This window comes from Furipterus horrens, unplaced genomic scaffold (genome assembly GCF_987537825.1).
Source record: "Furipterus horrens unplaced genomic scaffold, mFurHor1.1.pri manual_scaffold_1, whole genome shotgun sequence".
NCBI lineage: Eukaryota > Metazoa > Chordata > Mammalia > Chiroptera > Furipteridae > Furipterus > Furipterus horrens.
Genome location: NW_028327171.1, coordinates 182,500,464 through 182,513,792, shown reverse-complemented (window position 1 = coordinate 182,513,792; position 13,329 = coordinate 182,500,464). Strand labels below are relative to the sequence as shown.

The 13,329-nt window shown below is 40.0% G+C and overlaps 1 protein-coding gene across 1 annotated transcript in view; it reads right to left on the bottom strand.

Annotated features, from left to right (window-relative positions):
- Positions 1 to 13,329, bottom strand: part of MYO1B (myosin IB) — a 165,078-nt gene that overhangs the window by 74,390 nt on the left and 77,359 nt on the right. The window contains exons 4-5 of the mRNA XM_090281999.1: positions 12,752 to 12,846; positions 1,398 to 1,502 (exon numbers count right to left, since the gene is read on the bottom strand). Coding sequence (XP_090138125.1) covers positions 1,398 to 1,502; positions 12,752 to 12,846 — 200 coding nt within the window. The remainder of the gene's footprint in view (positions 1 to 1,397; positions 1,503 to 12,751; positions 12,847 to 13,329) is intronic.

The window sequence follows — 13,329 nt, the reverse complement described above, 5'->3', positions numbered from 1 at the left end:
GATAAAGGTGCATGGTATCTCCTTGTAATAAACTGGAAGGAGAAGGCTAGGCCTGACAATGGGCAGAGTTCTGCCCCTTCACACTGGGGGGTAGCACCCCAATCCAAAGTAGCTCTGCATTAATCCATATTAAATCTTGACCTTCCATGGCTCTGAATAAAGGGTTGAACCAAACTACTCTTCTAGACCAGAGATTCTAATCAGGGGTGATTTTAAACCCACAAGAGACGCTTTGCAATGTCTGGAGACAGTTTCAATGGTAACGACGAGGACCCCGGCTGGGGGGTCAGGAGGGGTTAGAGGCCAGGGATGCTGCCAAACCTCCTACAATGCACACCAGCCACCCACAACAAAGACTTACCAGTCAAGATATCAACAGTGCAGAGGCTGAGAAACCCTACTTTCTCCCAATAACTATGTTAAAAGGCAATAAATGACATGCTTATAAAGCAACATTAAGGACTTTGATTTGCTGTTTCCAAAGTAAAGGATGGTTTATGCTAACCTCCATAGCACTAAGGGGACTCACTTGGGGCTTTGTTTCCTGATGGCATTATGAACTGAATGTTTGCATATCCCTCCCCCGACAAAAATGTATGTGTTGAAGCCCATAACTCCAATGTGATGATATATGAAGATGGGGCCTTTGGGAGGTAATTAGGGTTTCATGAAGTCATGAGCCAGCCCTGCCACCACCACCACCTGCACAAAGAAACGGTTATGTGAGCACAGAGCAGCAGGATGGCGGCCACCTACAAGCCAAGAGGCCACAGAAGGAAACCTACCTGGCCAGCACATTGATCTTGGACTTCTGAGCCTCCAGAAGTATGAGAAAATAAATATCTGTTGTTTGAACCATCCAATGTATGGTATTTTGTTATGGCAGCTAGAGCCGACTGATGGAGAGGACCAACCATAGAATCTGAGCTCTACAGTCAGCTTTAAGCTTTCTGTGGCCCTGAAAACACTGGCTGTTAGATGTTTCTCTGGCATAGCTTTGGTTTCCCTGACAACAGAAATAAGTAGCCACGTGTGTTATCCCAAATAATAAAATAGCACTCAGCTCACACTGCTCTTTGCCACCAACTTTTTCCTAGACATCAAGACAAATCAGTTGATTATTTTAAGCCAAACTGAAGTGGTTCAAATTATAACTGAAAGAGAAAATATAACTTAAGTGGGAAAGCTCTTTTTAGATGAGTAAACTGTTCCCTCTTTCAAGCACTAAAGCCAACAGTTCTTAGGATGCAGTTCATTTGCTCAGCAGGCCTTGACCTGAATCTCTTCTTTCCTCTTCCCTCCCAGCCCATGTCCCAGTACACCAGGTATCTGAAGTGCTCTGAACACTGGATCTACCGTTCCAGTCACTCCGACCCAATGTACACAGAAAATCCTACCTTCCAGGACTGGGTTGGACTGTAAAAGCTGTTCTTTGACTTGATTAACTTCTGCTCCTTTTCCACAAACAGCTGCTACATAGGACATAACAAGCTTGCTGGCCTCTGTGGACGAAAACAAGCCATATTAATAAATTAAGCAGATATTTTTTTTAATTTGGAGGGAGGAAATTGGGAGGATAAGACCCACTAACAGTGTTTTCAAATACCTTTATACCTGAGAATAAATAATGTTTTGGAAATCTTTAAAAATTTGTCCTTTCTCTTTAATGACACATCATTAATTTAGATATAATAGGAATTGTACTTAAAGGTTATCACTGGGCTGCTGAAAAATATGCTGAGTAACAATGCCAACAAAATCTCAGGGGAACAATCTTCTTAAAGCAATCATTTACATACAATTACTCTATTATACAAGATGATTCATGTCAAAAATAACTTGATAATTAATCTTTACCAAATATATTTTTAAATTGTAAAAGAACTGTTCTGCTCAAAAGTATTTTCAATATCAAACTGGTTTGCTCACAGTTAGACTAAATTAATTCCTCTTCAACTCAATTTAAAAGCTAAGCAGCAAATGTAAGGATTTGGTAACAAGGTTGTTTATATGGGCCTTACTAGTAACTCTAAAAGGTAAGCTGATAAAAGAAAAGCAGGTCACCTGAGAGACACCCCAAGAATTCTTGACTCAAAGGTGGACAAAATGTGTTAGTTTCATCCTTTCACATCTATCAGCCCAGGTCCCCTCTCAGCACCCGTTTCCTAGAACCTGATCTTTTTAATACTGAGTTCCAAGGAATGTGAACAGGTATTTAGGGAAGATGGGGTCCAATATCTAACACACCGAGGGGCCACAGCGAGTTAGATGAAGTGAAACGCGTTTCCTTTTTGAAGGTCTTCTTGGAGGACCATGTGCACTGTGGAACTCTGGAAAAGGATCTAGAATGTTGCATTTCCCACACTGATTAGCCAGGGAATGCGCTTCTCACTGGGCTGTTCTCGTTCTAATGCTCCAAGATCAGGATCTGGGAAATGTTCCGCCATTAAATGTTGGCTGAATAAAACACCTGCCTCCGTTGGGCGGTCAAGGTAAGGAAATCAGTCACCCCAAATCTTGCTCTCTCTCAAGTCTTTGCTCTGGTGGCACTGTCCAAGAGCAGGAGTCTTCGCCAGGTGTGAGTACCTGCACCTTTGACTCTAGGGGGCAAATCTCAACACTGCCATTTCTCTTGCAAAGACATGCAGGTGGCTTCTAGTCCCATTTTCCACTGTTGAAGAAATAACAAATGAACAGCTGGAATGCCACCTTGGGCACTCTGTCCAAATACTTGCTTTTAGGGCAGCGATTTTTCAACCTTTTTCATCTCGTGGCACACATAAACTAATTAGTAAAATTCTGTGGCACACCAAAAAACTTTTTTTTTTCCTATCTAACAATAAAAGAGGTATAATTTGATTGATCTACCCTTTTTGCTCCAAAGTGACTTTTTAGGAAATCAGGTATCTGTAGTTGTGTATAAGGATTTCTGGTACCAGGAATTAACCAATCAAACTCAACCTTATTATGTGACGCGACCAATGGGATGCAACTCTATTATATGACCTATATATTTGTGGTTCAAGACAGGGCATTCACACCAGATGGCTGTTGTTGTGTTGGCTGTTGTCACTTTTTTATTTGACAATCTGAGGGAAAAGAGGACAATGGCCCTGACTAAAGAGTCAGATACTGCATGTTTTAAAAATTCTTTTGGTATACCAGCTGAAAATTGCTGCTTTTGGGCCTCTGAGCAAACCCAAAGTAATTATCAGGAGCCACTGGGAACCAAGAATCTCTGCAGGTCACATGAAGTTTTCAAGGCCCAAGGTGACCGCGTCTGGAGTACAGCAAATAGGAGGAGTAAACGATCTCATGGAGCCCTGAGAACTGTGGAGGGAGACTAACTTCTTTAATGACTGGAGTTAGGTCTTCCTCCAGTTTGCTTTGTGGGTAATGCAATGGGTCTAAAAGATTAGCTGGTGGTCTGTGATGGCTGATTTCTGCTGTTTCCTTTTAAAGACTGTAACTATGGCCATTGCACCAGTATTAAAATGTATTCTACCTTGCATCATTTACTAATTTTTATGACAGATTTTATATTGTACCCATTTGAGAATCCAGTAAATGCTATGGCTCCATTAAACTGTTGATCATTTTAAAAAACAAAACAAACCAACAAGCAAACAAAAAAGACTGCAACCGAGAAATGTCAGTCTTGTCATCTTAGCAATGCCATTCCTCCAAAGTTCATTGTCCCTTAACACCTCCATGTGTAAAGGTCCTGGACTATGTTTTCCATTGTTCTAAGGGTTTATTTAAAAGCTGGTAAATTATATGTATATATTCCTGTTGCTCTGTTCAGGCTGACTTGGCCTCAGTTACAGACAAAGAGTTTCTAGTCTATTACATTTCTTTTTTGTCTTCCTGTTGGCGCATGTCCCTCTACCCACCAGTCCAAACTGAAACTCTTCTGGTTACTTCAAGGTTTTTCCTTCTAGGTTTTCTGGCTTTCAGGCTCAGGTGAGGCTGTGCTCCCAGCCAATTCCCCACATCCTGTGATGGCTGGCCTCCATCTCTCCTGAGTACCTCACATGCCAGCTCTGCAGTCTGGCCTCTGAAGCAACCTCCAGACCTTCTTTTTCTTCGTTCTGCTTTCTCAGCAGCATTCGCTGCTCCCCACCCCCACCTACACCTTTGCATATATTATGTATATTCTTCTTGTCTTCTTTTTTGACGGGAATTTTTGGCTTATCTTTCTATCCATTATACTACTAGAAGACTGAAAACATTTATAGGCAAAATAACTGTCCCAGAGAGTGGTAAATACACACATAGAGATGAAAATATAAGTTTTCTTTTAGGTAAATTAACAAAAAGTATTAAAAGTCCAGGTCAGGCTGTTTATTTCAATGATTATAGAACTCACTATAGCCTCAAGCTTCAAACTTCAGATACATGACCACACTGAGTTCTCTGGAATCCTTTTCTGGGCCAGGACAGACTCCAGGGACAAAATGCCACGGGATTTTTGGGGGGAGGGGGTGTCAACCAAGAATCAGAACTCTCTGGTGGCTGCTAGAATTAAATGGGCCTCTCAGAGACTGTTTAATGGGCAGTATTAAATGGAAACAAGTTCTCTCAGGGTCAATTTTGTTTTGTTTTGCTTTTTAAGTGGCACCGGAGCAGGTCTTTTGTAATCTGAACTTTATTTGTATCATTTGGCTGTTAAATTGTACATAAATATAAACTCGCAGAATCTACTGAGGTATAAATATGGGTTAAGTTAAACTGAAATTAAGAATCACTTTTATTAACTTTAAATAATTCAGACATAATTTTTAAATATAGTCAAAGATACTTATATCTAAGTTGTTAACAAGCTTCTGTGTTTGGATTCTAAACTACCTTCAAGAATTCTAACACTGGGCTCATTTTAATAATTTCTTTTCAGAAGTCGGGATTAAGAGTAAAATCTCCAAAGTCCCATTGTGTAAGAGAAACAGCTCATAATTTTTTACCTTAAGTAATTCATAAGATATTCATTTCCTTAGAGAAATAAGTAAACCAGTAATAATAAGTTGCAAGACTCAACATAGTTTAGAGGAGTGTTTTCACAATATTTCACCATACTGGAAACAGGAAATAACAGTTATCTCATAAAGCTTTCTACTTTATATCCTTTTGATGCTTCTGTACTAAAGCTCAAATTAAATTCGAACCTTTATTTAAATGTTTAGATATTTATCCAGATCAAAACTTTATATGAATAAAAATATCATAGTTCTGAAAAGAACCAATAATTATCATCCTCCATATTTCCAAGTCTAGTTTTTGAATTATGCTATTTTATCAACCAACTAAACATGACCGTGGCAATCACAGCATAATATTGCAAGCATTTCCAAAGCAATACTTTTGAGTAGATTGTGAATACATTCATCCAGTAACCATATTCTCAATGACAACATCTTCCACACGTACTGTAAAGGTATAAAATGATTCTAGTTGAGACAAAAAAGTGTACTCTTCATGCGTACTTAAAAAACCTGAAAAGCACTGCCATTTTAGACAGAATATTGGCATTTAAAATTGGCAAAAGGGGAAGGGGATTAAAAAGTACAAACTTCCAGCTATAAAAGAAGTCATAGGGGCTGTAATGTAAAAAGGGGGGGCCAAAAATGTAACAGCATTGTTTATAATCAATTCCTAGTTCATCATTTTCTCTAACTCATACATACTTTATATATGTAAATTTATGTATATATATTTAAATATAACATGAATCTTAAAATTCAGCAATAGTCAGATAAACAAAATATGAAGTCTTTGAAGTCAAAATCTCTTCTCACTAGAAAATGGTCAAACCCCTAGGGTTTCACAGATATTCTGCACTCACAGACAAATGTCCTGTAACAAAATACTACTAGATCAGAATTCATTTCTACAAAGAATGGAAAGGGGTTACAGTGATAGTTTATGATTCTGGGGATTTTAAGTTCCTGCTAAGGGAAGAATTATAACAAATTTTACTTTGTATTTCCTGGTACTTTGTATTAGGCTGTGAATAATATGTTATTATGCAATTATTACATAATCATATAACTGTATAATATTTTAAATGAAAGAAAGCATTGTGCAATAGCAATAGGTGAATGAGAAATGGAAAATAAATATTTCAATGAAAGTCATTTGTAACCATAAGGACAAATGAATGGGAATCTCACTGCTATGATATCAAAACCTATGCACGTTAACAGAATAAGCTCCACATGGATTCAATTACTATGTCAAAAACAAAAAGGTGGAACTATAAGCAACATTTATTCTGAGTTCTCTTCACAGAGCTGCTAATAAATTTATCCAAGAAGTAACAGGTATCCATGTATGCATTCATTGATACATGTAATATTATATACATCACACACAGTTCATAGAAGACTTACATGATATAGGCCAGACAGCATATAGAGACAACTACACATTTACCATACACACATAATGATATATTTATCTACATCTGTACCTTTCTATTTCCTTTGTAAAGATGCCCAAGTTTTTTCAGGGACTAAGCTGATTTGGTGGTCCAGTGGCTTAAAGAATGAGACTGCCTAAATCAACGAGGCCACATTTGTGTACAATGAAACCAGGACTTTGCAATATTGAAGAACACCCTTTTAGCAGTCCTGAATCTGCAGCCCCGCTACAGAACATCCACAATGATCCAAAAGGCAGCCGCAAGCTGCTCTACACATGGTATAAAAAGTGTGGGTCTTGCAATGAGAAATGCAGCCTTTACTCCAAGAGGAGTCATGACCGGTAACATTTTCATTGAAATACACCTATATATAAGTGGTTTTGCTTCTGAAAGATGGTCCAAAAAAATCTCTGGTAATGCATATAAAACATGCAGGTCAAAAAAGGCCCTTCTCACATGGGGAAGAAACAAAACGAAAGCTCACTGTATCTTGGCCTTAAGTTTGTTTAGCTCTTGTGCTTCAATGTAGATATATTCAGCATTCGGAAACACTCATTGATGTTGAGGCTACATTAACTCAGTGACATCTCTGTCACTGACAGAGTCAGAGAGCTACCACACATGTGAAGCAGCACAAGGTCATCTGGGGTTCAGAACTAAAGGTCTTAATGAGCAAGGCAGGCTTCATAACTCTTTAAGCAGATGGCTGAAGAGTTCCTAGAAACTGATGTAACTGTAAAATTAGAAACCAAATAATTTATAATGTTTTCTCATGTCAGGATCATCTTCTCAGGCCCAAAGATTTACTCTGATGTCTTTGGAATAGGGTAGGAATGATGGTTCCCTCATGTTCTGTTGCCCTACCCCCATCCGTGCTTGCACGCGTTTCTATAAACTATTTGTATCCACAGCAGTAAATTGTGAGTTCACTGCCTAGACCTACTTGAGCACTATTATGAAGCATAATGGATTTTTTATTTAGCACAGCAGTAATGAAATAAACAGGGACCCAAAGAACTCAAAAAGTTCACACCTCTTGGAGTACACACATTACATAACCCTGCAGTATAAGACTGTCTCCAACATTTAAGACCAATAACATCATCATCTACCAAAAGGGGCTTACAACCTAGTTAAAGTATCACTTCTTACAAAAGAAGCCCACTGATACCACATGGTGATTTAAGCTATTAAGTGAAGATTCTTACTGAAAAGAAATACTATATGTAAAGTACATAGTACATTCTGGGCCCTCAGTCAATGTTAGTTCTCTTCTTTCATTTATTTTCTAACCCAAAATTTTAATAACTACATGTACTCAAAAAACAATGTTAGTAAATAAGAAAATGGGACATTTCAGGAATGACCTGACATCCCTCTTCCGCAAAGAAATGAGATTAAGCCCCCTCTCCAAACTCTGCTGCCATCTCTCTATATTTTCCTATCATTTTATTTTTCCATAAGCAATCTCCATGTAACAGAGATATTAAACAACACAGATGCTATGCTTTGCTCAAATTTATAGTCTAATACAATTAAAACCATAATTAAATTTGAAGCAACTTTTCTACTGCTGCTTTTAAAAATGAAAAATAAAAAGTAGAAAAAGATGGGAATGAGTAAGCAAAACACTAAATGTCCCTGGGGACAGAGAAGTAGGAGATACTGTTGGGATCTATAACCGGAAAGGAAGGGCTTAGCAGCTACAAAGAGTCTGGTTGAGTGAATACTTAAAAACAGCAGCTCATAGGAGAGCTATCCACCTCCCAGCCCCAGAAGGTTCCGTGATGATGGACAACTGAAGCATCACGAGATCCAGGAATCGCAGCAGCTCAAAACTAAGCCACACTTCAGATGACCTTCAGGCAGTGCTATTCAACGTAAGATCCAAGGACCCTTACTACTCAAAGCCAGTCAGTCCACGAACTGTTACTATTCTATACATGAGGGTGGGCTTTTAGAAGTTTTTGTAGTAATGTGGTAATTTATTTTGTCTGTTAAAACTAAAAAAAGAAAAACAAAAACAAAAAACTTAAAGAGATTGAATTTTCTGTCTTACTTCATTTTTCTGGTATGGGTCAGCAACAGATGTGGGGAAGGGGGAACCTGGTGCCTCACAGTGGAAGGTTTGGGAAGCGCTTCTCCGGGTGCCCTCCTCCTGCGTCAGGCCTGAAGCAGCACCTGACCCTGTTTGCTGTAAGAGGATGGCCCACCAGGGAAAAGGGGGCACCCCTGAGAACAGCTCTCCGTTGTCCAGCATACGACAGAGGGCAGTACTCCAAGAAGGACTAAATCCAGGGAAAATAATAAGGAGAAAAGAATTTCAAGTGGTGAATGGGATATTGAAACCAACAGGACAAGTAATTAAGTAGAAAAATATCAAGAGAGTTGAAAACTACAGAAAAGAATGAACTCCATGCCCCTAGATGGCCACCAGAGGAATGAGGTGGTTTTGGTTTTGATTTCCTCAGAATGAACGTCAACCCTCTGAAACCAGCTACCTCCACTCAGTTCTTCAATAGGAGGATACGTGAGCGCACCAGGAGATGGATCCTCACTCCAGGAGCAAGCTGTGTGGTTTTCACTTGGAGCAGGAGGAGGTCGCACAGTGACATGGAGAATTAGTGGGTGTGCTGTCTTCTTGGAGCACATGTTCCAAAGGGGATGAAGAACTAGTGGAGAGGAATCAAACCAGGGACCACAACCCCCATCTGATCACGCACTTAGGAACAAATTGATACAATCAGACCCTCAGAAAGTACAGGGTAGGGCAGAAGTAGGTTTATAGTTGTGAGTACACGAAACAGTTTATCCTTGTATTATTATTTATTTACTGTTATTACTTTCCACACAAACAACTGTAAAACTATTTTTGCTCCACCCGGTATATCTTTAGTCATGACGAAGAATGAGTAAAAACCTAAAAAAAATTAATAAGCTTAGGAATATTTTGATCTCTTCTTCTCTCATGGATAAATAAAAAGAAAAAAAAGGGTTGTAGATACAGTCAAAAGGATTGGGGTAGGGAGTAGTTGGCATGAGATACGCCACCCATACCAATGCCCTTTGTTAAGGGATATAGTTTTTAAATTGCTTGTTTCCATTTTCACTGGTAACAAACAAGAAACGGTACTGTCTCTAAGAATTAATACTGTTTCCTAAGAATTGGTCAGTGATAGAAATGGGGAAAAACTTTCTCCTAAGACACTAACGTCCTCTCAAAATTCCTAGCCGTGAGGGGGAAGAGTTCTGAGCAGCCAAAAGATCACAAATTTCTGAAGCAATACAGGCAAGAGCCCATATCCAGAGATTCAGATGAATGATCTAAAAAGGGATGGAAAATTCTAAATAATGAAACGCTGCCTATACACAATAGAGAATAAGACTTTTAATGAAAAGTAACATGAGCTGCAATTATTGAAGGGAAAAAAAAGCCTGAGGGGAAGGTGCAGAAACAGGAGCTAGATCAGAGAGAACCTCAAGAAACAAGCCCAATTTGGCTTTTTTAAACAATATATAATTAAAAGTTGCTAAAAGAGTAAATTTTAGAAGTCCCCACATCTACCTACACAAAGAGGTAAATCTTAAAAGTTCTTGCACACACACACACACAAGAAGGTAACTATGTGAGGTGATGAATGTGCCGATTAACCTTGTTGCAGCAAGCATTTCCTAATATGTACATGCATCAAATCATCACCCTGTACACCCTAAACTTACACAAGGTTATATGTCAAGTATATCTCAATAAAGCCAAGAGTATCAACCAGTGTTCGTGTTTACAGATCATTCAGGCAGCATAGAGGGAAGGGAGAGAAACCAGTTAGATATACTACAGATAATACTCCAGGGAAACAAATGGTTGGTGGCTTCGACTAGAGTTTCCATGTGGACACAATGAAAAGGAAGAAACAACTTGGCATGAGATAGTCTAGAGGAAGGACTGAGAAGATTAGAAAATGGATTCCATGTGGGAGATACAAGGAAACGAAAAAAATCAAAGATGACTCTTATGCTTCTGTAACAGAACCCCTGGGTTGCTCTGATTGAAACAGAACCCACGGGCTGTTTAGTTAGGGGTCCGATTGCCCGCCGCCAGAATCATAACTCTGAATACCAGAGTTTGGTGAAAAGAAAAAGAATTGTTTATTTACACAAAGTCCTGCCTCCCCCTCCCAGACCTGGCCAGTCTTACAGAAGTCAGAAACACCGTTTCCCTACTTCCTAGGCACAGTTCAGCTTTACCAGTAGCTGCCAATCACTCAGTTCTGATTGGGGAGGTCCTTTCTGTGCTGTGGTGCCCTCCAGCTCTCAATGCAGGACCGCCTGGATTCTCAGCCTCCTTGTAAACTGCCTTCTTCCTGCAAATCGCATGGATCTCCTCTCCTTCTCCAAGCAGCCTGGCAAGAGCCTCTTCTTAAAGCCGCCTGGAGACCCCTGCTCCAAGCCAGATGGAGGAGCCCACAAGAGCCAGAGAGTGAGGGCGTGAGGGCCAGAGAGCCTGAGAGAGAGCCTCCTAGAGCCAGAGCTGGCCCCAAAATGTCCACAGCTCCTTCTCTCTTCCTCCCTGCCTCCTCTCTCCCTCTGCGTCCTCTCATGCAGTGGGTGTTGCAAACAGTTCTGACCATTCAAAGAACCCTCCGTAGGCTCTGTCTGCTTCTTCCGTACCAGCCCACAGTCCAAGATCCCTCCCATCTTCCTGAGTCTTGGAAGTAAAGCGGATCTTTGCAACGATGTATCCAGCCACTAGCTCCAGGCATCCAAGGGCATCCTGAAAGCTCCTTCCTGCTGCCTATCTCCCAGCCGAAAACTCTGGGGTTTGTTTTTGGACTCCCCTGTTTCTCTAACACTTCCAGCTTAAGACAAGAGGTGGACTGGTGGCCCTATTCATGGAGACAATGAATTTGGATAGGAGGGTAAAGAGAAAAATCAAACTGAGATAATCCCAGAATAATATGACGTGTATAACAAAGTCAGCGGGTTGCCTTACAAAGCAGCAAGCCCTCTGTCACTACAAAAGAGGGAGTTTGGCAGTCCCTGGGGTGGACCCCACACTAGGTGGTCTATAACTAAAATCACTTCCAACTATAAGCGACTATGATTTCTGTCACATACTTTAGATTCTTACATGCCAGTCTTTTCCTTCCATGTCTGCCCATCCAGAGCCTAGAATCCGCACAACCTTGCAAAGACAGTGTACTTATGTATCCAAAGGGCTCTGGGAAGGAGCTGGAAATGCCAATCTAACCGTTCTGTCTTTAGCTACATTGGGAGCAGAAAGAACGTATTCCTAAAGAAAGTGGAGGAAGGAATAGGTGTAGAATGAAAAGCCATTTCAAAGCAGAGAGCGAGACTTTAAAGGCACAAATCTTGCTAAGGGCTCATGAACAAAATGGATTCAGTCAGTTGACTGAAACATCCATCCACAGGGGATCATTGGGAAATCAAGGTTATTAATCTGATAACTAACTAGTCAAGAAAGTGGAAATATTTAAATCCCACTTTGTCAAAGTAGCATATATGACCAATTATCAGAGTCTTAGCTATAACACAAGAAAATTTTGTAAATAAGTCACAGGGACATACAGTACAGCACAGGGAATATAGTCAGTAATATAATAACTCTGGACAGCAACAGATGGTGCTAGACATACCAAGGTGATCATCTTGTAAGGTATATACAATGTAGAATGACTATGATGTATACCTGAAACTAATATACCATTGTATGTCAACCATACTTTAATTTTAAAAAAGAACATGTTAAAGATGAAATGGTTATGAAAATACCATCTCCCACACCATCCTCCTCCTCCTTCATGGACTCATCAGTTCTGTCAAAGACACCCACTAACAGCAGGAGCTTTAATTTGTAAAGCTTGGGCTTAGAGAGTGTAGCTCTTTCCCGGGTAGCTGGGGACTATGTGTAAAACCACATTCTCACTCAAGGACAAGGGAAAAAGCATAATCCCTCCATTTGGGGGGTTGTTTTATAGGGAGGTTCCCAGTCCATCTAAATATACATATAAAAATCTCAACTCTTTAGGCTTCATAGGAAAACTTCTCTAGAGTGAAATTACGCATTTTCCTGGTGCCTTCTCTCACTTTTTAGCAGAAAGAAGCTGAGGTCGTGTCCTCCCAAAGCCTGATAATTTGGCATTTCCTAGGGAAGTGGGCAAGACCTCAGTAGCCTGCCACAAAGGAGCCCTCGGTGGCCCTGCACAGCTTCATGCTGATGAGCCGCACCTGCCCTCTTTGCTATGGTCATTCTGTCACTCTGTGCAGCCTTCACCTTCCAGGGAGGAAAGTGAGGTTGTCCAGGGGTGGTCTTACCTGTTTTTCCTGCTCCACTTTCCCCGGTAATGAGAATACACTGGTCTTTATCCTGATCTCGCAGGGATCGGTATGCTTCATCTGACAGGGCAAAGCTGCAGGGGAGATGGATAAAGTGCTTAGAATGAGCTCACTATTATGTGTTTATCAAATGTAACAACAGGCCCTCAAAGGGCCACAGGGGTGCTTTAGATAGAAAGCTGAGACATCACATTTTATTTCCTTCAAATTCTTAAGGTAAGTAAATAAATAATCACCCATCCTTTGTGCATTTTCTATGCATTCTCAATGAACCAAAATGGTACTGATTTATTGTACTCTAAATAAAGCTATGCTATATTTATGGTTTAATTTATTAAAATCTAGGCACTTCAAAGAACCAAGAAGGAAAATGTTACATCACACATCCACAACTGGATAATATTGAGATTTCTCAGGACAATACACTGGAGTTTCAAAAAGGATGAGGGAAAGAAAAGAAAAAAGCTGTTCAAACATTAGGAAAATGACATCAAATACCAAATAGCCGATATTACCATCACTACGCTAAATACAGAACTACTGCCTTCACAAATGAT